Here is a 25,468-nt window from a genome sequence, read left to right as displayed (position 1 = left end):
AACTTGGGATATTAGAGAAGCACCTTCAGACATTCATGACAGCGCTCCCAAAAGGCAAATGAAATGACTCCTTGTCAAACTTAAGGAAAAGCTGTTGAGATGAAGAATTAGTGAATGAAAAATAAAACCTTTGACCCAAAGGTCTTATGGAATACAGATTTTGTAGAAAAAAAAACCAAACCAAACCCTAATTTCATCCTTAGGGGACATCACTACACATTTGGTTTCACAAAGGGGACTGCATAGGTGCAACATACTTAAATTTTTGTAAGGCATTGACCTAGCACCATAAGTCAGAAAGATTTACTGTACATAATCACATACTAAGAGGATTAAGAAATGCCTAGCCTGCAAGTCTCATAAAGAAGCTAATAAAAAGTTGCACTGAATGATGCTTTTCAAATTAAGGTAGGTCAGACGCAATATAGCATTTTCAACCTGGATCTGAAAGTAAGAAGCAACTGATACAGTTTGTGGGTGACAAAACTGGGAGAGCAGCGAGTAACATGGTCCATCAGTAAGCCAGGTCCATTCACACAGACTGGCCTTTGTTAACAGCCTCATGTTAAGTATCTAAGAAATAAAAACTCAAGAGCATACCTGTAGAAAGGGGGAAACGCTATCACAGAAAGCTGAGACTTTGGATGATCCAGGGATCACACCACACAAGCAGCTAATGCGAGCTCCCATATAATGCTGAGAGAAAAGGGCAAAACGTAATCCTCTGCGGACTTAAGGCAAAGGGGCAGGGGGGCCCTGGCCATGGCACTGGGGCATGAACACCCCATTCTGAAAGGGACATTTTTACAAGATACTGAAAAAATTTGACAAGATGTAGAAAGAAAAGACAAGAATAATTCATGGGCTGGAGGAAATCCCTTACAGCGGAAGACTTCAGGAATTCCATCTATTTAGCTTGCCTAAAAAGTGGATTGAGAAGTGACATTATAGTGTTTAAATACCAGGGGGAAAAGCCCCACTGTGCTTTAAGGCTCTCTGAATCCACGGGATGGATGTATCCAGAACTAGTTACTGGAAACCAAAGCCAAAGAGATCCAAAGGAGAAATTAGGCTTAAATATTCCAACAGCGAGAACACAAAGCCTGCAGTAGGCTACCAATGGAAGGGATTCTGTGTGTCCCAGTGCCTCAGAATCAACCTAATGCAATTTGTCAACACATACTTCAAATATACATTAGTTCTTGGGGCTCAGTACAGGGTAAACAGGTTGAAATGTCACCTGTGAAATGCAGAAGCCAAATCAGGCAGCTTCTTCTGGCCAAACCTATTGATCTAACAAAACAACCATTTGTAGCCAACCCTGGTGACTAAATGCAAAGAAAAAGATTTCTGCCACAGGCTCCAGAGGTGCAGAGCACAAAGCTCCTCGCTTTCCTTGGGTGAAGTGAGGCTGCCCAAAGGCAGGCTGCCTGCTCAGGACACACAGCAGCAAGATGCTCGTGCAGTGGTCTGGTGCAGGAGGAAGGAACACACGTCACAGGGGCAGGCTGCTCGCAGCAGCACCTTCCAGGAGCCTTTTACACCAATTTATTTCTATACAGATGGTTAAAAAAAAGCCCCTATTGGTTGTTCATACAGAAGTCTGGGATTCTGTAGGCTTTGGGTGGGCGTTTGATTTTTAATCCCAACAACACATGCTTTTTTTCCCTTGCTTTCTCATTCTCTTCCAAGTCAGCCTCCATGATCCAAAGGAACTAACAAGTGACACACAAGACTAGTAGTCATGTGGATCAGTTATATATCAAAAAAAAAAAAAGGGGGGGGGGAGGGAGAAGAATTGAAGATGAAGAGAAAGGGAAAAACAAACAAAGATTGAAAATAAAAATTCATCAGGATAATGCGTTTTATAAACACAGAGATAGAAACAGTTACAGCAAGGACAGAGCGGGCCAGGGGTGGGGAATAGATATTTATATATATATATATATATAAATTCAAGGGGCCTTCAGTTTATTCTTGTTGGCTCCCCCTTCTCATTAGATTGGTCTCTCTGTGGGGATCTTCATCCCCTTCTCTCCACTGTCCACCTTTTGGGGATTCTCTCCCATGACCAGGGTCCAGAAGAGGCCACCACTGCCATGTGAGTCCAGCCCGTCTTGGCAAGAGGGAGCCTGGGAGAGCGCTCCGCTGGGAGGTGAGCAGGAGAAGCTAGCCCCTTTCCCTGCCTCCTGCCGGCTCCTTGAAAAGACTGGGCTATTCCTCCTCCTCCTCTTTCCCTTTGGGAACTGGGGCCAGAACAGGGATACAAGAGTCAGAACTGCTGTCGTTCTGCCTTTCAGGAAAGGGAGTAGAGAGACGGGTGATGATTATTTTGGCAGTCTCTTACCCTCCCTCCAGTTGCTTTTTGGTTTGTTGTTGATGCCTGCAGACTTTTCGGGGGGGGGGGGGGGGGGGGGAAGCAGGCAGGAGGGAGAGGAGGAGGAGTACAAGCTGCTAGGACATCATCCATAACGGGCAGGAAGAGCAATGAGCAGGAATCCACATTCCTACAGGGCCTTGGCCACCATGCTGCTCAGACAGCTGGGAGAGAGAGGCAGCAGCCAGTGCAGACAGACTCCTCTCTATTGCTCTCCACCACGGGAGGAGAAAGAGTGCAATACTCCACAACCCTCGGGCAGCGTAGGCACGGTCCAGCCCAGAGAACATGCCTCACCTCTCCCCCCACACTGGTCTCACCTTCCTCTGGGGAGAAGGTTTCTCCCATCCAGTCCTTGGGGCAGGACGAGCAACCCCTCCTCCCCTTCACAAGCAGGAGGGACAGGAATGGATATTTCTCTCTTAGACACTCAAGGAAATCCTCAAAGAACGCCATCCAGCTATGAACCCTTCCACATTCTTCTGTGGCCTGCTGAAAACATGTGTCCGAGCCCCTGTACATACAAGGACCCTCTCTCCATCCCATTCACCATGCATGTCTCAACAGGCACCCCCCCTTCATACACATCCTACAGTGAGAGAGAAGGCAAAACAGGGGCCTTTCTTTGGGTTTGAAAGGAGGGGCTTTTGCATGAGGAAGTGATCCCAGCACAGGAAAGGGGCTCTTGCACAAGGAAGCATCCTCCTACCAGGCAGGCTGTTGCACAGAAGGAGCACCCCCTTGAGACAGGCTGTTGTTCAAGGGGGTGCCATGAACAGGGTTACACGGCCAGAAACGGCTGTTGCAGGAGGAGAGGCCAGAGACTGTTGCACGAGGAGGGCCGCTGCACAAGCGGTGCCCCTGGGTGCCGGCTATGCACAAGAGGCTTTCTGCTCCCTGGGTTGAGGTCTCTCTAGGAGCTGGAGAGGTGCTCCACTTGGATGGCGCTGGTGCTGACAGTGAGGCAGATGTCCTTGTGATGCTCTGAAGTCTTGTAAGGAGTCAGGTCAAAGGAGCACTGGGGGGGAGGGTTGGGTTGGTTAGTGTCTCCAGAAGGGCCCCCTGCTGCCCCCCCACCCTGTGGCTGGAAGTGCTGCTGCTGCTGAGAGGCTTGAGCTTGTGCCTGAACCACCTGCTGCTGTGGGTCAGGGATGTTGTGTTTCCGCATGTGCTTCATCAGGTACGTCTCCTGCAATGGGAAGAACGGTGGTCACAGGAGGGGAGGGCGTTCACCAAAGCCAAACCCAATGGGAAGGCACACGACAGCCCAGGCGGCTGCTCCCTCTGGATCTGGAGGAGCTACTCCCTGGGAAGTGTGTTCACTCCTGCTACTCCCCAGAGCAGCAAACACTCACCGAGGTGTAGGCCCGGCTGCAGATGGAGCAGGTGTAGACCTTGGCGTGTTTCACCGTGTGCGTAGCCAGGTGTACCTCCAACGAGGCAGCATCCGTGTATGCACGGTGGCAGTTGTGGCACTTGAAAGGTTTGTCTTTGTTGTGCTGCCGTCTGTGGGACTGGGGACCAGCAGCAGGGTGGAAGAAAGAGAAAGCAAGCACAGGGGAGGAACCAAGTGTTAGTACTGAAGAAGGTTTTACCTCCAATACCCTCTTCCAGCCAGGCCCCAAGCTCCCTAAGTCTCCTGCCTGGCTCCTACTGCAGGGGACAGAGCTTCTCCCTTCAGCCCACCACATCATCCCCACAGATGCCGTTTTTTCTCAGGCATATTAGGCATTTGAAGAGCAGAGTCTCCCAACTCCCCACAGCCCCCATCTTCTCAGCCCTCTCCCCCCCCCCCCCCACTTTCTCAGCCTGTTTCTTTTCTCTCTTCTGCTTCACTACACATTTGCTCCCAGCATCTGTCACTGCCCTTCAGGGCAGGATCTGCTTTAATTGCTCACAGTTTACAGCTCTTTGCCATTTGGCACATGCTACAGTTCCCCTCCTTCAGGATACTGCAACAAGACACACCACCTCTGCTTCCCTAAATCCCTGAATGTCCTCCATTTCATTGTAAAACAAACAGAAAACCCAATCAGATACCCAAATTTTATTCAGAATGACATTTAGCAAAAATCTTCCCCCAGCTAAGTTAGAAAACTCTGCAGAACAGATGGGGGGAACTTTACCAAGGTCTCACTGCCTTCAAGTCAAGTTTACAATTTTACAGGATGTGACTTCTTTGGGTCACTAGTGCTGCAAAAGCCAGGAATCTCTCCCCTGCTTAGGGCTTCAACAGCTTTTCTGTATTCTTACACTCCTCCCGACTGCCCCCATTTCTCCATCCACTCTACCACAGGCAAGTAGCCTCCCCTACTACTTGACAGCTACCCTTGCCACCTGCACTGGTGAGCAGGACAAGCCCAGCCCCTTACCTGCAGGTTGGAAAGCTGGGTGAAAGCCTTTTCACACCCAGGATGAGCGCATTTGTAGGGCCGGTCCCCTGTGTGGATACTGTTGAGAAGGAAGAGCACAAAAGGGAGGCAGTGAGCAGGCACGTAGAGCAGACTGCCAGGGCCTGCTGCTATGATCAAATCCCAGAATCACTCAGGAAAGCAGGGAAGGGGATCATGTTGCCTCCAGATGCTGTTCTATCTGGACAAACAGAGCTCTGCCCAGCTCCTGTGTCCAGCTAGAAGTTAGAGAAGACAGGCAGTCAAGCAGATTTCAGACAGTGACTAGGACTGAGGAGCAAAAGCTTATGAATGCCTGGCCAGCTTGGCATTTTGTGCCACCTGAAAATAGGTTAGGAAAGGGTCTGGAGGTCCAGACCCCCTGCTCCAAGCTCAGGAGGCCCATATGGCCAAGAAGAGTCTGTTCTCTCGTTTCTGCAAGGCCAAGAAAGCAGCTCTGTTCCTTCTCAGGAACAGACACTCGAATGCTTTTCCCTTTACATTATCAAGCTGAGATCATCTACAGCGTTCATCTGTCCCTGTCCCTGTCCCCCTGCAATGCCAGGAGAAGCTTCCACACACTCAGTCCAACCCCCATGGTGCCAGGCTGGGATGCCCTATGGCCAATGCCTCTCTTCTCTATGGCTCTCTCTCTCTGTGCCCCCCGCGGTGCAAGACCAAGGATCCCCAGGGCCAGCATGTGCCCACCTCCGCCCTGACGTGGTCAGTGTCTCCTGCGCAGCCTCCACTCCGTCCACTCTGGGGGGGTCACCTCCTTGCGAGGGTGCAGCCGGCCGCGTTCCCCGCCCGCCCCCCGCATGCTTGGCGCGCGTGCTCCACTGGTGCATGCCGGCAGCGCGGGGGGGCCAGGGCCAGGCCCCCAGCCTCCTCTGGCCCTTACCGTGTGTGCTGCTGCAGGTGGGAGAGCTGGCGGAAGGCCTTCTGGCAGTAGCGGCAGGTGTAGGGCTTGGCCCCCGAGTGGATGCGGAGGTGCTGGGCCAGGTAGGATGTGTTGGCGAAGCTCTTGGAGCAGTGAGGACACTTGTGCGGCTTGACAATCGCTGTGTGGAGCTTGGAGTGGATCCTGCCGAAGAGGAGGAGGAGCAGCAGCAGTTGGACATGACCGCCATCTGGCTAGTGCTGATGGAATGAGGGCATAAAGGGGGTGGGACAGCACCACTCTATCTGCTACATGGAGGAACTCCAAACACTGCATGAGCTCGCTCGGTTTCAAACCGTGCTCCTCTTGGATTCAAGAGACCATGGTCTGTCTGCACCGGGGGAGGATCCAGAGAGAGGAACTATAGAGTTTGGACTGAGGGGCATTGGCAGAGCTGTGTGTGGGAAGCCTACAGCTGTAATAGCAGGGGGGCTGCAAGCCTGGACTGAGACGTTTGGCAGAACTACGCTGGGGTGACAGGGAACAGTCCTCTTACACCCACTCTCACTCTGACACAACCAGCCCTACCCTCCATCAGAAAGCATCACTCCGTTGCAGATGCCCCTTAGGGTGAGCAGTGTTAACCTCTGTGCGTACCCAGCCCCTCACAGCAAGTGACAAGTCTCACATGTCGGATACCACTACTGCCCGTTTGTTGTGTCCGAGACCTGACCAGCCTGTGGAAAACAAGCTTGGTCTCCCCAGGCAGTCGCCCACTGAGGGTGCTCACAGCATGCTGGGATGACGGCAACATGCAGTGTGGAGGGCCCCCAGCCTCCTCTGGCCCTTACCGTGTGTGCTGCTGCAGGTGGGAGAGCTGGCGGAAGGCCTTCTGGCAGTAGCTGCACGTGTAGGGCTTGGCCCCTGAGTGGATGCGAATGTGCTGGGCCAGGTAGGAGCTGTTGGCGAAGCTCTTGGAGCAGTGAGGACACTTGTGTGGCTTTGTCTCCGTGTGGGACTTGGAGTGGATCTGCATCTCCGACTTGGAGTAGAAGGTCAGCGAACACATCCGGCACCTGGGACCGGGACGAGGGGAAGAGACAGTGTCACATGGGGGCGAGCCCCACTACCTATCAACCCTAACTGGATGGGGTCTTCCACACTGCGTGAAGGGATGTTTTCTTGCTATATGTGGCTCTGGGGAGGTTTCACCCGGGACACTGTGCTTGGCTGCAAGTACTCCAGTCCCAAGGGGACAAACTTAAGCTAGGAACTGGCAGAAGAAACCAAACAATACCTTGCAGCCAGACAAGTGAAGGTCTTAGAAGAATCAAAGAGGTTAATTTATGAGACCTACAAGGGAGACAGGGCAGCACTTTGGAAATTTTCCAACAGCAGTCTGAAGGGGACAGAATAATAATTCCCAGACAAAAATCACTTTTTGTTCATCTATGATTTATTTCAGTCAAAAAAAAGGTTGGAAAACCTGGAAATCCCAGGTTAAGGTTCATTTTCATCATAAAAATTAACTCCATGTACTGCAAAGTCTGCAAAAGCAGTTATGACCAAATCCACTTAACTCTGCTCCCAGTTTTGGAGAAGACGTGATTATTTAGAACACAAAATGCTGACACTAACAACAGGGCTGCTTTCCTAGTGGGTCTTACAAAGATACTCTGGATATCAAATGTGGTATTTCACTGGTCTAATGGGCTTTCATAATTTCAACCTTACTGATGTGATGCAAAATGTTTTGTCTAGGAGTTTAGATCCATCTGTTCCCATAATGATCAGAAATGTATTTGGTAACACACAGACTCTTTGAACAGGAAGAAGCAGTTGGCATCTATCTGCTACGGATGCTGCTGTTAAGAACTGTTCCTCCATCATTACACCATGCTGTTAAGACAAGCTTGCACTGTTTTACAATTCAAGATAGTAAAAGCTTTTGTGGTTGATAATATAACGGAGAGATAGCAGCAGTAGCCAAGTTACTGGACTTTTTCTTATCCCCTTCCTCCCCACCACCCATATGTGTGCCAACCAATGGGCAGAGTTAAAGGTTTCTCTGAACTTCGTTTTTCCATTTGCAGACTTTCCAATTAAACAAGACAAAACTGAACCTGCACTTGGAACTTCCAGGGCCACAACTGAGAGTCTGGCTAACATGAATTCAACCTTCACAGCAGGTCGACTTCAGTTTTTGTCTGGGAATTTCCTCAGGCTTTCAAGTGTTTACAAAACTGCTCAATGACAGAAGTCCCTGCAGGTATTACAAGCCACAGAGAATTATCCTGCTCTTCCCCATATCTATCTCCTCCCAGGAAGATACTTCATTACATCTGCTATTGTGACTATTTACACTGAGCCAGAAGCTTTAGGAAGTGTGCAGTCTGATTAGCATGTGTAATGTAGGCAGTATTTATCCAGCACCCACTTTAACTTTCACAGGCCCTTCCAAGCCACAGCTTGATTTTAAGCCATTTAGGTAGAAGCCATGCCTTCCTAGCAAGCATTCTACAACACACTTGCCATAACACTTTCTTACCATCCATCACTGTTCTTTTACATTCATTATCATCTCTAAGAGTTGTTCTCATGTTTCCTACCTTCATCTTTCTCTTAATCCACTTTCAATGGCAAACCCTAACAGAATATGCAAGCTAAATACATCCTTATTTAGATCCCACCTCACACACACAACAATCGCTTCTGGAATCAACAAGAAGCAATTTGGCTGTTTAGGTCTATGTGAGATGCAGGGAGTAAAAAGAACACCAGAATCATAAGGAGCTATCTTTAAACACTTGTGCAGTTTGTTCCAGACTTTCTGACATGTTTAAAGCTAGACTTGAATACAGCATATGCATTTTCCACTTATCAAGTCGTACTTACAGGGTGAGGATTGTATCCTTGAAAGCAGCAATGTTAGATAGAACTTTGAGGTGAATACTGAACTGAAAAACACATCTGAGTGCCCACGTCCAGTTCCCTGCTAATGCAAGCAATTATGGCATAACCCCATCTATGACTTTTATCAAGCTCCTCAGCAGATTCTTACTTCAGTTACTCTCAGCTGAACTCTGTTCCACAATATTAGTCCTCTGATAAGGAAACATTCAATTGAGAACAAGCTCCCAGTGGGACACTGTGCTAACATGGCTAACCATACTAAACCAAAGGGGAATAGCAGGGATCCTTGTAAACAGGACTAGAGTGACTATTCCTGCAACAATGTGTCTAATTCTGACTTCCACCTAAGTCGACAAGTATTGAAAAACTCAGGCAAATGCTGCAAACTTGAAGAATGCTGGCATGTGGAAAATCGACTTCACAGTGAAGATTCACTGAGCCCAGCCTATCTAGGTTTGGAGAAAAGCTTGAAAGATAGCGCAGCCAATACCCATATAAATCTATGTAGGGAGAAAAATATCAATTACTAAGGGCTTGTTTTATGGGCCGAGAAAGATATAATGAGAAACAATAACTGACATTAGAAGCTAAAAAATCCAAGAGGAAACAGGATCTTTCCAACCATGAGAATAATGCATCTTTGGAACAATGCTCAGAGGCTATAGTATGGTCTTAATCGCTTGGCCCCTACAATCAGTAGTTTGAAAATCCAACTACCCTTCTGAGAGAAATACCTTTCTGAATGTTTTGCTGTAGTTTAAATACAACTCTGGGCGCTTATCTCTTCTGCGCTGTACACATGACTATATTTTAAACAGTCTATTCTGGTCTGAAAAATTCATGAACTTTTCTATGTCATCAAGTCTAAGTAGTCCCATGCATGAAACCTGTAGTGCCGTAAAACCATCTACTTTATGGTCCATTACTTCTTGTGCATCCCTTCCTTTACTTATTTACTTTGTCAGGTATCTGCCTTCAGGTCAGAAACTCCCCAAAATTAATGAAGAGAAATGGACTGAATGTCCTTTTCCATTTTCAGAATAAAAGGAAAAGAAGGTAGTTCAAAACCTCTCCTGCACTTGCACAAAAAGAGGAAGATAAATCTGCCTGTTAGCAAAAACACCCTCCCCCAGCTCCCCAAACCTGAACTCCTCTTGGCTGAATTCAGCCGCTACTGACATTCTAGCACTGTTTTTCAAACAACATTTAACAAGAAAATCTTGCAAGGACTCATTTTCCCATCATCTAATTAGTATCAGCCCTGAGAGGGCAAGAACCATTATGTAGCATTAACAAATTCATGAGCCTTATAAGTTAAAAAAAGCCCTGGAATACAGCAGAAAGCTGTATTTCAGAGAGTTTCGTATTGTGTGGCATCAGGCATTTTCAAGGAAACAAATGATCCATTTAATTAAGGGCTTCGCATTCTGCCTCAGACAACATCAAATATTAAAGGGGAAGATGCAATCAGCCCTCTAGTGGGCAAACATGGATTCAAAAACTGTTAAATCCATACGGATAATGAGAATGTTGCAGCTGACACTAAGCAGCGTTTCGCTATTCTACTTCAGTGAAATCCTCCTAGCTGGGAAGAGGAGAAGTTGGGAGTGCTCCTTGCTAAGCATGAGCAAAACGCTATATGAAATAATTGATTTTTTCCCCCCTCTGTTTAATATACATTTTTAATCTTTTCTCCCCACTGTGCCTCTGAACTACCACTACTTTCACTGTATTCTTTCTGAGAGCAAGTAACAGAAATGACTGCAGGGCTCCCATCGACAGTGGGATACAACATCTCTACACCTGCTAGTTATGGCTCTGCAAATTCAGACAGCCTAGGAGAACATAGTCTTAATAACACAGAGGTTCATATAAATAGTTAATTTAGTACCCAGCCATATGCCAGAGATCAAAAGTAACCCCTTCCAATGTTGATAATCCTTCCTTTTTATATGGAATCTGCAGGGAAATAAAGTGAGATATTCAGGGAATGTTCATGTTAGACAGAAACACCCTCAAAAAATCATTAAATGCCAGTAAAAGGTGGATGTACAATTCTAATTCTGCTCCCATATGAAAGTCATCATGATGACTCATAAACAAAATGATGCTTATAGCTACTAGACTACAATTCTGTGGCCCACAGTGCCATATTTTTTTCCACTTTTCATGGAATGTTCGGCTTCATTCATCAGATGCTGTTATGAGATAAAATACCATCTGAAACACCAACTCATAGTAAAATTTGCCCAAAGTGGATTAACAGCATTCTTCAATCAAGTGCTTAATGAATCAGTATCACAGTTGTGAAAACTATATAGGCTTTTACATGGCTTTGAGAATTTAAATTCCTAGTATCTACTGAGATTAGTCTTAGAAGTTAATTGAGCCCCTGCTCCTTCTCTTAGTCTATAAATACAAGTTTGTATTTGTATTTTTTTTAACTCACAAGTTAAAAAAAAAGAAAAAAAAAATCAGGAAGGTCTGAATTTAAACTAGATGATAAGAGCAAGTTTAGGCTGTAGAAGTCAGCAGTTCATTTAGCAAGGGAAGAAACGTACTACCTTTGCAATGCAGAGTTAATGAAGCAACTGATGCAAGCAGAGCATACTAATAGATGCACACAGTTCATGACAAATGCTATTTTAACCCTCACATTCCCTGATTTATTTTGCTTAAAGATTAAGTTAGACCTTTTCTTGCTAGTATTTTCAAAGAGGCAGGGGTAGAGGAGACAGAACTACACACAGCTAGAAAAACTGGGTAAGACCTAACTAAAGCCAGTGAGCATGAATATGCCAAATGTAAGCACATGAATCTGCTTCCACACTTCTCCATCCAGCATCAACTCGTATTCAGAAGTTAATACATGCTTCCTTTTACCATTTTACACTAATGGCATGTATACTGTCAAATCTATCAGCTATCCTCACAGATTTTAGTCAACTTGCTTCCACAGTCCTTCAGTTGCTTGGTGGCTTGCTAAGGCTACAGAAAAGCATACTTTCCTGGCAAGGCAGCAAGTGTTTTTAAATGCTCTCACCATACAGCACTTTTCCAGTTCTCAGATTTCAGGGCACTCCTGCATTTTGTCCATTTGTTCAAATTATCTTAAAAATACCAGACCCAGAATGCTATGGTATTTCAGCATGCCTCACAAGTTGCCTGTCTTATTTTAATGACTCCATCTATGCTTTTAACAGATGCATTTACCCTCTTCTGTCACAGTCTTGCTCTGGGAGCTCACACGATGTCACCACATTCCTAAAGTCTTTCACAGTCATTGCTTTCCAGGATACTGTTTCCCCACATTCCTTATCTTTATATCAAAGACATTCAATTGCATCCAACAGGCCACTTCTGTCTGACACTGCACTGTGTCCAAACACCTAGGCCTCCATCCCTGACTGCTGGAGAAGTCACAAAGTATTATCCAAAAGGCTGAGCCTTCCATTGGGCTGTATTAAAATACATTTTGCTTGAATAGTTCCAGTTTAGCAACCACATAAAGCTTCCACTTTTTTTTACAGCTATCCACCAGCGTTGCTTCCATCTGTAAATTATCAGCCGTGATTTTCTGTTGACCTCCAAATCATTGAACAACATCAAGCCTAAACCCTTGTCTACCAATTTTAGAAATCAGTCACCATTAGCATAAAAGACCAATGAAACAATAAAACACAATAAGGTGTTTCCTAGTAGAGTGATAACATGCAAAAGCTCAACCTAAAAGAATACAAAAGGCCCATAAGAAAGCACTAGCAAATTTGGAAATGCCAGAATTAAGGTCACCTATGGCACCATAATTCGGCTCCGCAATGCAGACGCATTATAATACAGCCTTATTGACTGTTTCCACAGAACTGCATCCTTACTGTGTTGCACAGATATTTAACAAGCAAGCATTCAGGTTCCTTAATCTCCACTGTGTACAGCCTCAAGCCTCGTCGACCACATGCAATTCCAACCTCATGAAGCAGAATCACTTATCTGTTGTACCCACCACAGAAGTATCAGTGCTCCGTAAGCACTCATCTACCCTCACAATGTCCCTGGGATTGATGAAAGGCAGAAATGAAACACAGACATACCCACTAATTCCAAGTGGCCAAACTGATACCTCTGACCACTTCCTTTCCTTTAAAATAAAATTCGTATTACATACATTCAAATCACAGCTCCTATAGATTTCTATGCTACAGCTATGAGATGCAATGCTTCTGCAAAGCAAAACAGGGCCTGATGTAACAGAGGACTGTTCAACAATATTTGAGGAGAGATTAGAGTTTCAGGAACACCAAATGTTAATTATTTCAGGATAACTGTGGTCATTTTTAGCCTGTGGCAAATGCAAATCCACTGAAGACTAGACCTAACTCATATTTGCACACGCTTCAAGGCAAGATTATATGCAGGCCTGAACCACGTGGCTGTAGGATACAACAGCACATCTGCAGCAGAGGCAACAAGTGGAATCTACAGTTCTTCAGACTAGCAGTCCAGTAAATGCCCTCCCCAAAATCATCCTCCTCAATTCTGCAATCCCATGGTAATGGTTGTGGTTTTTTTTTTTTAATAAATCATTCATTTCAGGTTCTCTGAGTAAATATGCAGGACTGACAGGCCTTCATGTGCACACCAACTATGATCACACCATCAAGGATGGTATCAAGTACCTCGACTCAATAGGGCCAAATGAAGGTGTGATCAGATGTGTGACAAGAGTTTTGAAGTTCTCCCTCCTGGCTGAAACTGTAATGGTCTCCCTCATTCCACTGCACACACTCATTCCATTGACATGTGCTAAAATTAAAACTCATGACTGCAGAACCTTTGCTGCTAATTCCTTCTGCCTGGCACCATGATGAACTTGAGAGTGCATGCACACACACAGCTACAATATCCCAGCAGAAGGGAGAGAACTTACCGTAACACAAGCTTTTACCTCACTGTACTCTGAGGCATGTGGTCAGTCTTAATTCTGACACTTTCTAACCTCCAAGCACAGCATTCACATACAAAGCAAACCGTATGTGTACAAATTGCATGTGTGTATATGGATGTGCACGTGCACCTGTGCTCCTTAAAGCCAATTTCAACCAAATCTGGGAAAGGGGTAAAGAGTCACCACAAGTCCCATAAAAACATACAGCTGAGGAAAGAAGAGAGACCCTTTTGGAGCCCCCTGCTGAGGGAAAGGCTAGTAAGCTCACCCTTGATTAGACATCAGAGAATCCACACAGGAGAGAGCCGCTGGAAACCAGGCTTCATTAGTTCCGCTGCTCACGGAACTACTTGTTAAAAAAAGCAAACAGAAATTCCAACATGTGGCATCGTACTGACACCCACGTTGGTCATCAGCAATCTTAAGATCCACTGCACAGACCTCTGCCACTGCAGCTAGGATGATAAATAACAGCAACGGGAGTTTATCACCTTTTGCTAGCCTTAAGAGGGGGATGAAGTTCTTTGCCAGAGGAGGTCACATTCTTGTGCTGACATCAGAGACATGGCAAAATTTGGGTTTAATATTTCTAGGCTTTGGAGGGAATGTGGTCAAACTTTCTGCTTGATACTTCAAACTCAACTCCCCCTTTGCCCTTAGACTTCTAGCCTGTTGCAATCCCTTCTCCCTCCTGCACTGACACCCAGGACCAAACTCTTTACCCACATGCGCCACTCTTTTCATCCTCTATTGCAGTAGCTCTTGCTTATTTCATTCCCTTAATTACCTAACATGTCTCCTCTGCCCCACACTTCTATTTGTCTGTCCATATCCCAAACTCTTGCCCCCATCTGTTTTGCTAATTCTAGGTATCTCCTCACTTTTCAGCCCCTAGCAGATCTGGTTCTCTCTCCAATAACTCTTGGCCCTGTCTAGCTTATCTTTGTGTCATCCCTCCCTTGCAAATAGGCTCCCCATCACATCCTCTGCTCCATTCCCTACTTTGTAGGCTCTTATCTTTTCTCCCTCCTCCCTTCCGATTCCCATCTCTGCTCTACTCAGTTTCCAGACTTCTGGACTCAGTCAGCTCCAGGGTTATCTCAGTCTCATCCCTACCACATTTGAACCCAGCAGTGTCTTCTCCCACCTTCCCTTTGTGCCCATTGGTGGGGGAGGTTACTGTCGACACTGGGCGCAAAAGACTCCGTTCTGAAGCAGAAGGAGGAGCACTTGTGACTGAAGGAAAGACATGCTTGGCCCTTCAGCAATAGTCTAGATGATGCTTATTGCTGCAGAGAAAGTATACGTGTAGTTCAGCCTCAAAGAGAAGCTGAGAAAGTTTAGTGTATTTATCTCTTCTGTAGAGATAGATAGTCTGGTCAGTGCCTGGAGTTATACAAGCCTCAAGAAATGTCAAGGAGGATATAATCTTTGCATATTTCAACTGCCAAGCCATAAGGCATCGAAGAACACACTTAACAGATACTTTCCAAGCTTACAACTTGGCCAAATTCGACCACATTTCACAGATACATGTGGCTTACAAAAGCCATAGCACCAGATTTCAAATCTATTCATAACTATGGGAAGCTCAGCAAACAGCAATGCTAAATCCTGTACAGGGCAGAAAAAACAGGCTTCAAATGAGATACGTATGAGAACATGCCCACCTGCTGTATTAAAACCACCCGCTCCCCTTGTGTGCCTAATTTCCTCATAAAGCAGGCCTCCATCCAGCTTCTTCACCTTTTACAGCTCAGCTCTGCTTCTTGCTAGGACTTCTGTACACTTTTGTACCCTACTCTCATGTCAGAAGCTTCCTATATTCCTCGGCTGCTTACTGTCTCCCGCAGCCCCTGCTGTTCCCACAACCTAGTGAAAGTAGGGAAATGCAGAACCAGGGGTGGGGAACACAGCTTGTTGGTTATGATGAGATGGCAAAGCCCTTCTCAAGCCTACAACCTTTCTGCTGGTATCCTAGGCTCTAAAGCACAGTTCACAAAACTATTCCAGACTATAAACTGGTATTCATCCTAGTCTTTACAACCTTAATACTGGAACCAAGCAATGCACAAAGACAGCTCTCTTCCTCTTGCAAAGAAGAAACTACTTAGAGAACCACTTGTCAGAGAGAACTGGTGATCTGGACCAAAAAGGCTGAACCACTTCATCAGCGTTGAAGTCCACTGTTCACACCACACCACAAACTTCTAAAAGTGCATAGGAACAGGCACCACAACAGTACCAAGAACAATACCACTGTCTTCAGGACCTACACTCACTCTCTCTTCCTCAGCATCTTTTAAAGTACTGAGGAGAAACCATGTGCTTCACACTGCCAGCATCTTACCAGAAAGGCTCTTAATGCTGAGCTCATTTTCCACAGAAAAAGTGAATTCTACAAAGATTCAGGGAAGATTAACAAAGAGCTGACAATGAATCCAGAACACAGATAAAGTGCCATTATTTATGAAGGAAAACGCTTCGCAGGATTGGATTAGATGCTGTCCCCTGGAGGTGCGCAGCATTCTTTTAATAGCATAAAGCAAAGCACTGAGGACTCTGCTAGACTAATCCTAAGGCTAGATGCCCATAATCTGCAAGTGACACCACCACTGGTAAGGCAAAATCTTTGCACCTTTTCTTAGAAGAAACCTGGCCACAAAGATTCTTGCACCACTTTCACAGCAGACTACTGATTCACTTCTAGAGATAATACAGCGGCAAAACAGCTGCCATTCACAGGAGCAGGAATCTCTACATTCAGTAGAGAATAGGATGGGCTACAATACATATATCACCTCTGTGCTCCAATTCCTTCCAAATTTGCCTTGCTGTGCTGCCCATTCAAGACCTTGCTCTGTCTTCACCGACACACCAGGAGTCAGGAATTATGGCAACCAAGCACTTGCTCAGGCACTCAGGACAGGAGAGTTCACAGAGCTCAAAAAGAAATTTACAAGCAACAAATACTTAAATTTGACAAAATAAACTTGGCTTTAGCAATTGGGTATTAAAAAAAACCCCAACTCATATTGCTCGATGTAGTACAACTCCTTCAGGCATCTGACTAGCTTGTCCTCAGTGCATCATCATAAGAATCAGTGAAATCATACAAATGCAGATGTATAAATACCACAAGCAACTCCTCCTCCAGCCCGAGAAGGAAGCAGGAGTAGATAAACCTCACCCAGTCTTAATTTAGCTCGGATATGCCTGCGTACTGTAGTAACGGGAACTGCCCAAATCATCCTCTAGAATATAGCAGAAACCCAGGAGTCCTCAAAGTTTTAACTTGCAAGTCTATTCATACACCTATTATGGAGATACAATTCTCCTGTATTTCACAAAGGTTTTCTCTGCCACAACTCCAAGAGGAGATAGCATCTTATTTTTTCAACGCTCTTTTTCAGTTCCAAACTTGCACATAGAAAGCATCAGCTAAATAAGAGATCCCAAGGAGGGCAAAAGTGGTCTTCCATAAATCTCAGTTTAGCTATCTTGCACCTCAGCACTGCTCAAAGACTTGCTGAGGATGGTGGCTGGAGAAAGAGGCAGAGGTACCCCACTCAGACTAAACAGGAACACAGGAAATCTTCCTGATTACATGTTCCTACATATAAACTTATTCGGTTTTTCCCTTTTTCATGAGCTGTTACACAGATGAAGCATGTTCATAAAGTTTCTGCTGAGTCACTCCACCTGGCCTTGGGCATTTTTCTCCCCCCAAACTTACACGTAAACAAGGAGCTATAATTAAAGCTTTGGTTCAGCTTTAATTCTAGTGTTCACTGCCAATTGTGTCCCCTGTAAATACATATTTAACAACCTAATTAGCAACCCAGACTGTAAGCAGCTTGAGTAGTGTGGAATTGTGGCTAAAGCCCAAAATAAATGGTGGGATTACAAATAGCAAGCTACCTAACACTCCCACCCCTCCTCACCATACGCTGATTATATTTTCAAAGTGGAAGAACTGGGACACTGGCTAAGAGAATAAAAAGGGTGAGACAAGCTCTGGGTTTGTACTCATTTAACTTATTGATTTGAAAATGTAAACATTGAAAAAAATGCTATAGTTAAAAATGAAACAGTGCCTGAGGTGGATGCACTGATCCTGGGCCTTCCTATTGTTATGATTTAATTCCAGAAACTTAACTAAATCTGTATGAAAAAAAGAGGGTCTAGGATGGTAAAAGGGAAACTGAAACGGGATCATGGGCACATAGCAGAGAAGTGAGAAGAGCTAGAGACCATCTTCTATTTCTGTTTCCATCTACAGAATGGCTACTACTTTGCCTCTTCCTGATCTTAATCATCCCCCACTAAACACTAAACACCCATTACTAAATCACCCATTCATGCTCCTGCTTCCCAACTAAGACATACCATTGCATTCCATCCCTAGCACTTGCCTGCTCCATCCAGCTCCCATCTTTCCTAAAACACCTACACTCCACATGCTCTGGTTTAAGTATTCCCTCTTGGTTAATCTCTCCCTCTTCCACTACTCACCTGTAAACAAAAGCCACATCCCTCCAAGCTCAGAAACCCAACCTCAGGGCTCAGAACTCTCCCCCCTGTTACCTGATACCTCAGGGCTCACAAACACTCTTATACCAAATTCAGAAATACACTTTCTTTTTTCCCCCTCTTCTGTTGGAAATGCTGAAATAGGAGATCACAATGCACACAGAAGCATCACAGTTCACTTCCTGCTCTGTGTGCCTCCAGTTTGCAGTCTTTACACTGGAGAGACTGGAGTCCTCATTCAGGATCACCCAGGGATGCTAGGGGTCTCAGCTGCACAAGTCAGTACTGCATTCTGCAGTACACCAGCCATACTACCTGGCTGTGGCCTCAAGGATATGGTTTAACCTCCATAACATCCTGGTCATTAACTAGCCTGGTAACGCTAACATCTGGATAGTCAGAAAATCAAGGCTGTCCACGAAGGAGATCTTTAATTTTGGGTCAACCCACCAACTTGCAAACACTCCTGATTAGAGAGAAAAACCTCAACTCTTTCTACAGCTGAAAGATTCTCTACTCAGGGACACTATGGGGAAAAGGCAGCTCTCTCTTCTTCCCCATGTAACCTTCTGAAGGGTAAAATGCACCCCCATCCCCATGCAATGCTACTGTCAAGGTTTAAACCCGCTCCCACCTGTATGTCTTGCCATCCTTGTGCTGGTCCTCATCATCCTCGTTTGACAGCACAAAGGGGTCGCTCATCTCTGGCAGCCCTGACTCCTGCAATCGTTTCTTCTTCCGGCCCCGAGGCGGTTTGGGGGCAACTCCCCCACCCCCGCCACCCCCACCACCTTCAGAGAGGGTGGTTGTCCCTTTCTTGGACAGGTCAGGAACCACCTGGAGGGCTGCCTGGGAGCCAGGGGGTAGCGCAGAGACAATCATGGGAGCTGAGATGGGAAAGGTTTGGGCAGAGGCGGCTGTGGTCACTAGGGAACCTGATGGGGAAGTTATCACCAGACCAGGACCTGCAACAAAAGAAGATGGAGGAAGTCAGTTATTACATCTCTATTTATGTCCAACCTCATTATCCCTCAGAAGCAAGCTTTATACACTTACTTTTGACTATAATGCAAACAGAAGAGTAGCTTACCCTCCCCAACACATTCCCAGTCTCCAATGCTGGAAGTCAAACTTCCATAAAGAAGGCGGCTGAGTGCCTAGAGATTCACCATGAATCATGATGAAACCATGCCAAGGCAGTCTACACCATCAGTAAGGCTAGGAATAATCTACAGTCCAAAAAGGATTCTCCAGGACCCTGTCCCCCCATCCCAGAGTCTCCTTTGTATGCTGCCAGAGTCCTTGGAGTCCCCTACCTGCTGTCATGAGCCCAGCAGACTGCACTGGTACCACGGTGATGTTCTGAGTCACAGGGGCTTGGCTGTGTGGCGTCAGTTGCTCCGGCTTGGTGTCTGAGTCCATGGAGATACCAGTGGGCAGGGCCACAGAGGTGGGTACTGTCAGCAAGGCAGGGTAGTGGGGGGGAGCCAGGCTGCAGCCCTTCTCTGTGGGCAATAGCTGCTCCTTCATCTTGTTAATAAACATGGTGTTCTCAATCTAAACAAGTGGGAAGGACAGCTTTTAGCATACCCTGGCTGAGCAAGAAATGCAACAGAAATGCATAGCATGCAAGAACTTCTAACAGGAAGCAAGACCAGCAAGAGAGGCTGGAAGACAAAGATCTTACCTGTCCCGAGACGGTGGGCACTGCTGGCCAGAAGTACGGGGAGGAGTTGAAATGAGATTCTTCCATCCTAGCTGGGCACAGAGGGGAAGAGGAAGGGGGAAGGGAAGAGGAATGGAGGAGAAGGAAGACGGACGGACAGACACACAGACACACAAAAAGAACATTAAACCCAAAGAGACTCCAATATGGAACTGACTCAGTCTAATGCTGTGACAGTTCCTTAATCTCCCCTGTCCTGAGCAACTTCTCCCCGCTTCTGAGCTACCTGCCCAAATCCAAAAATAATTTTCAAGGGAAAATGATGTCTGCTATTCCCACAGGCTTGGGTCCACCTCAAACACCTCTTGCCCAATAGTCCTCCATGCAAAAAAGGGACTGACTACAAACCCAGAACACCTCCAGACTTCCCCACTTATCATCCACCCAAGTACATGGCATCAATGATGAAGTCTGTGCATCTGCAACCAGGCAAATACAGCTGAAAACCATTTTTCACTGTCACAGACAGCCCGAGCCCACAAGCAGTGAAAAGTTTGGACTTTGCCTGTCCTTCCACCCCAGCTCAACACTAAGGGCCCAGATGCAGCAAGGGGACATTAGCATTATGTTATATAGGAAGAAAGACAGGCAGAGAGAGGGAAACAGACTTGCTCAAGATAACAAACAGCCACAGCAGAACAAGAAGTCAAACTCAGGGCTCCTAACTTCCAGCTGCCCACCGTGTTGCCCACCCCAGCCCCACTCTCAAAAGAAGCCCAGAAATATCACTTAATATTCCTGACAGGCAAGACCCTCCACTATAATCCAACTGGATGAGACGAGGCAGTGGGAAAATAACCTGATTACCCTGCTCCTAAGATACCCTCTTCCCAAGTGAAAAGAGGGTATCTTCACATCACAGCTCTCTATTGCCCATTTCCATTCCCTTCTTTGGGACAGGATTCTGTAGGATTCTGTCCTCAGTCAAGTGCTCACTGCTTCATCTCAACTCTTTATGCAGCCAGAGGACCAGTTAGACACCAAAAGTTAGCCCTCTGAATACAGAGGCATAATCTCTTTAGGAGCACCTGGCTGAAGAAGCCCTTTAATCCCTAATCCTTACATTCCTCTCTGTAATAGTATTAGCAGAAAAGTTTGTTGCACTCATGAAAACGCTATTCAAAACCTAAAGAAATGAAAGAAAGAGGAATATATCCTGAAGCAGAAGACACACCTATTCCTGAGCAAGCATGGCAAAACTGGTAGGTACAATATGCAGGATTAAAAACTATGCTCAGAGAACATCTGGCAGAGCAAGCTGCTTAGAGAAAGCAACCACTGTAGGTTTCTCATGCAGCTACCTGCAAATTGTCCCACTTCTATTCCTGCTCTGATGTGGCAGTAGTCTAATTAATGAGTAAATATTGTTTCTGAAGGGCCCATTTCAATCATCAGATAAGCTGAGGAGCATGCCCTGAGTAGCATGAAACATTTACTTTCCAGAAGTCTATTAGGGCAGAATAAATACATGTGGAATTGCTGTGGGTGAGCCAAAATGCAAAGGTAATTTTCCTCTATGTGAAGCAGTATTTAAATGAACCAAATTACCTGATAATTTTGTTTTTATGAATTGCTCATGCAACAGCAAAGCCAAGTATTCCTGCCTCACTCACTCACTCCAAATCAACCCATAAACACACTTGAGGATGAATTATTTACCTTGCATCGGTGGCATGAAGTCAGACTGCTAGCTGCCTGCCTGAATTACTCTGGATTTACACTGCTGTGATTCAATCAGAACTTGATGGGGCAAGACTCTTACCTTCCTTCCTCTGCTTTCTTTTCTGAGCCAAATTAATTATTAAGTACACTGCCCACAGCAAGGCCCTGTGTATGTAATGCTTAATTACATGACTTTTTTTCTTCCACAGGATGGGCACACGTGAAGAGATAACACATTCTTGGTAATCGAGCACCTCCTGAATCAAGAAGGGGGGTTTGTTTGGAATGTCAAGTTTGGGTTTGGGGGTTTTACGGGTTTTGTTTGTTTGGGGTTTTTTGTTATTGAAATAAACAAGCCCTTACTTCCTTTACTCCCATGTCAAAAACATCAAAGCAAACCTGATTCTGTAAAAACATAAAGTCTCATATAATAATCAGATGCATTTTCCAAATAAACTTCTCCAAGACTCCCTTGGATTCAATTGCAAACTTCAGGCATGAAACAAAGATGCCAATTCAAACACAAATCTCACAACAGCTTTCTTACTTTAAAGAGTACAAGGAATGAAAGGCAACTCCATTTCCAGGTTCTAAAATCTATATTAGCACACGCCAGGGCACTCAGTGCCTGCCTGCGTCCATTAGTCCTCTACCAGAACTTCACAAAACACCTAACTTTTGTTTGCCCAGTTTACGAAGTATGCAAGCAAAAATAAGGCTCTCATTGATTCTCAGAAGATGACTACGTTGTTTTCCTTAAAGTCTCTAAGGATCCACTTCCCCATCTAAAAATCTTCCTGCTAGAGCAGATATCAGGCCTCAAAACTTTTGGTGTGAAGGGCTGAAGTGTGGTGAAGTTATAAGAATGTGGAGGAAAAGGAGAAATGGTGTAAAGGTTGAAGCTTTCATGCAATCTCACTAGAAAGCCAGTCTTCCAAAGGGAGAGAGCAAAGGTAAGATTCCTTCACCAAACGGCTGCCCCGATACCCACAGCCATCCCTCCCCTACCCCGCCTTTAAGGCTAAAGGATGTTTTGAGAACATGCACCCCTATTTGCAGCCCCCACTTTCACGCTGCTCACACTTACTTTACCAGAACTCTGCACGTAACCCTTCCAATTGCTCTATAACTACCAGACATGGGCTGGAGCTTCAACCCTGTAACACCGCACGTTCCCACTGCAGGGCCTTCATCATCCCAGCTTCCACAAACAGGCCAGAGATGGGACCTTCTTCCTATTCACCAGTCTAGTATCAGACAGATGTCAACGTACCCTCCTGATATAAACCAAAAACACTTTCTATGTACAGACCACAAATGTACATACACCAAATAAACAACCAGAGTGAACCAGAGAACTCACAAGGGACAAGGAATCTGGAGGTTAGATCTCAGAGTACTTCACAGAATCACATACTTAATGTGCTGGACTTATACTTCTTTGCAGGTCATCGCTTTAATCATAAACAGAGAGATAAAAGCACGTGCAAGTATACAGTGAGGTAGAGGTTGTGTTTCTGGAAGGCACAACCAAGGTTGTACATACAGTTTTTTAGAGATTGATTTTTAATGTTTTTTTTTTTTATTATTATTCTCCAGATACCTAGCTTGTATTTTTTATTGGATATGGAGTTTTCAGCTGACAAAACGCCCCGAGTATGCCACTCGGGAATGATTTACAGTGTCATTTTGTGTCTGCCCAAGATCTTTGCTCAATGACAAGGAGCTTTCAGGCTTAATCACTGCAATATACTTAGGATGCTGAAGGCCACGCAGGCTGCTAGATCAAATGCAAAAATGCTTCCACAAAGCTCATAAGCACCGGAAAGTTCAAGCACCGCTACATCTTTAGAACAAGTACATCTGGATGCACATCAGGAGTACCCCAAACATGCCAAACAAGCTCTGAGCCCCGAACCCGCACACCCAAGCTAGAACAACTTTGGTGCCGTTCCCTGACACATGCACGGCCTTCACCCCAACAGAGCAAGCCTCTGTCTGCCAGGACAGGGGACTGGCAGGTGATGTTCCCTGCACCTCAGCTCCTCACCCCTCCAGCACCCTGCAGCACAAGCCACTTCAGGCTCCCAAGGCTGGACGTGTGTCCCATGCCACCCCCACCCACCCCCCGCAGCGCGGCCAGAAGGAGCCCCTGAGGCGGGTGTCAGTTTCTTACCCCTCTCACTCTCCCTCCTCTTGCATTTCTCCTCCTTCCAGGGCCGTCTCTGCAAACAAACCGCCAGGGTTACGGGGCCGCCCGGGACCCTGCATGACAGCGGGCGATGCAACGCCGAGCCCCCGGACCCGCCGGCCGCCTCCGCTCCCCAGAGGAGCGGCCATGGGCGGAGGAAGGCGCTCCCCACGGGGACCGGCCAGGATAGGAGAGGGGGGGGCCCAGACCCACCTCCCCCGGCGGGGCCCCGCGCACACACGGCGGCGGCGGCCGAGGACAGGGCGCAGCGCCCGGTCACCCACCGCGGCTCGGGGCGGGGCCAGCCCGGGGGGCGGCTTCCCCGGGAGCGCTCCGGACCCGCCGCCGAGACGAGCGGGCGGGCGAGCGAGCAGACAGATAGACAGACAGACAGCCCTCCTCCGTTTCCGCTTCCGGATCGCCTTGGCCCCGGAAGTGCCGAAGGCCCGGTCCCCCCTGTCCCTCACACCCGCCCCCCAGCAGGTTACCGGGCACCACCCCCAGCGGCGACCCCGACCCGACTCCAGCGGCAGCAGCGGCCTCCTCACCGGAAAGAGGAGCGGCTCTCGCCTACCTGCGGGTGGATGTCGCTCTGGCTGGGGCAAGCGGGAGGTCGTGCCCGCGGCAGCGGCTCTTCAGTTCGCTCCTCCGGTCCCGCGGCCGAGAGCTGTCGGGCGGCCGCCGGCCTGGTGTGCCGGTGTGGCAGCGGCCGGGCCCGCTGGCGGCGCAGCGCAAGAGGGAGGCTCCGGGTCCGGCCCGGCGGGATAGGGCGACTCGGTTGTTGCAGATGAGCTGACCCCAAGGCTGGCTGCCAGCACCTGGGGCGGGCCCGGCCCGCCTGCCCGTTGGTGCCTGCTGGCTCTGGAGCTTCCCTGGCCAAATGCTAAACGTGTTTGTCGTGCTTACCCAACAGAAAGGACTTGAGCGAGCTGATTCTCTGCCAGGGCGGCAAACTGGACCTGCTCAGTCACAGAAGGGAACAGGAGAGCAGCACCAGGCACGGAGGGGAGCTGGGTAACCTTTCCACAGCTGCAAGCCGGTGGCTCAGTACTAATACACCCCAATACTAATTCATTTTTAATTCTTCCATTTGTAACCGTTCAGAACTCGACCCCAGAGGGGGCTGCGACTCACCCTTGTTCTCACTCATTGAGAATTCAGTTTCACAGATTCAACCCACCTCAGTTTTGGCTGGCAGTTTCCTGCTGTCTCCCGTGCACTGGCACTATCAGGCGTGTTGCTGTGCAGCGAGAGTTGCTGTGCCTGAAGCAGCAGGCAGACCCTGAGCCTTGGCTGTGGGGCAGAAAAAGGTATGAGGCTGTTCCTGGAGAAGACAGGTGCTCTGCAGGATCACCGAGCCATGCGAAATTGGAGGCACCCTACAAAATACCCAAGCCAGGCTGGCTCTGTCTCTCTTGGACTCTTTAAGTGTAAAGAGATTTTTTAGATACCATCTACTTCATTCCATCATTTGTAGCAGGGCTATCTTTGGCACTGGACCCACCTCCTAGGTCAGGTTAGATTACCTTCCTCACCTGTGGTGTTGCTCCCTGGGCATTTGGCTGAGCTGTTTCATTGCTCTGACTTAAGAGAAATCTCCTTTTTTAATCGTTGCATGAGTTTTCTGCCAACTTGGCAAGCTGGAACAGCTTCTCTGAGCCAGCATGAGTAAGAGGGTGGGACCAGAGAGAGCACGACTGGAGCAGCCAGCGGTTAGATCGGCTCTGGTGATCGTGAAACCGCAACATCCGAAGCAGTGGGCAAAGGGAAATGTGGCTGCTGAGAGCCGCAGCCCACCTGCCTGTCCCCACAAGGTGCTGGGGTATTGGTCATCCCGGGCGGCACAAACTT

At 47.0% G+C, this 25,468-nt stretch overlaps 1 protein-coding gene across 10 annotated transcripts; it reads right to left on the bottom strand.

The window, feature by feature from the left end:
• Positions 1 to 1,505: 1,505 nt before the first annotated feature.
• On the bottom strand, positions 1,506 to 24,181 carry ZNF384 (zinc finger protein 384). 10 transcript variants are annotated; one of them, XM_057404086.1, is made up of 13 exons: positions 24,106 to 24,175; positions 23,603 to 23,651; positions 22,790 to 22,943; positions 22,514 to 22,703; positions 19,726 to 19,792; positions 19,355 to 19,595; positions 18,673 to 19,003; positions 13,774 to 13,854; positions 6,499 to 6,723; positions 5,669 to 5,851; positions 4,750 to 4,828; positions 3,733 to 3,891; positions 1,506 to 3,566 (listed from the first exon to the last, which is right to left on the bottom strand). In XM_057404086.1, exons 4-13 carry the CDS (start codon positions 22,564 to 22,566, stop codon positions 3,291 to 3,293), a joined length of 1,695 nt encoding a protein of 564 aa, XP_057260069.1. In that variant the 5' UTR covers positions 22,567 to 22,703; positions 22,790 to 22,943; positions 23,603 to 23,651; positions 24,106 to 24,175; the 3' UTR covers positions 1,506 to 3,290. The 10 variants fall into 10 exon arrangements, with proteins under 10 accessions (XP_057260069.1, XP_057260068.1, XP_057260073.1 ...); XM_057404085.1 differs by lacking the exon at positions 22,790 to 22,943 and having other exon boundaries at positions 24,106 to 24,181; XM_057404090.1 differs by lacking the exon at positions 22,790 to 22,943 and having other exon boundaries at positions 19,726 to 19,796.
• Between the last annotated feature and the right edge of the window lie 1,287 nt (positions 24,182 to 25,468).

This window comes from Pezoporus wallicus, unplaced genomic scaffold (assembly GCF_028554395.1).
Source record: "Pezoporus wallicus isolate ANWC-B61680 ecotype Strahan unplaced genomic scaffold, APGP_CSIRO_Pwel_v1 contig_6598, whole genome shotgun sequence".
NCBI classification, from domain to species: domain Eukaryota; kingdom Metazoa; phylum Chordata; class Aves; order Psittaciformes; family Psittacidae; genus Pezoporus; species Pezoporus wallicus.
Note: the sequence above shows the minus strand (reverse complement) of the source record. Positions and strands in the feature narration are given on the sequence as shown.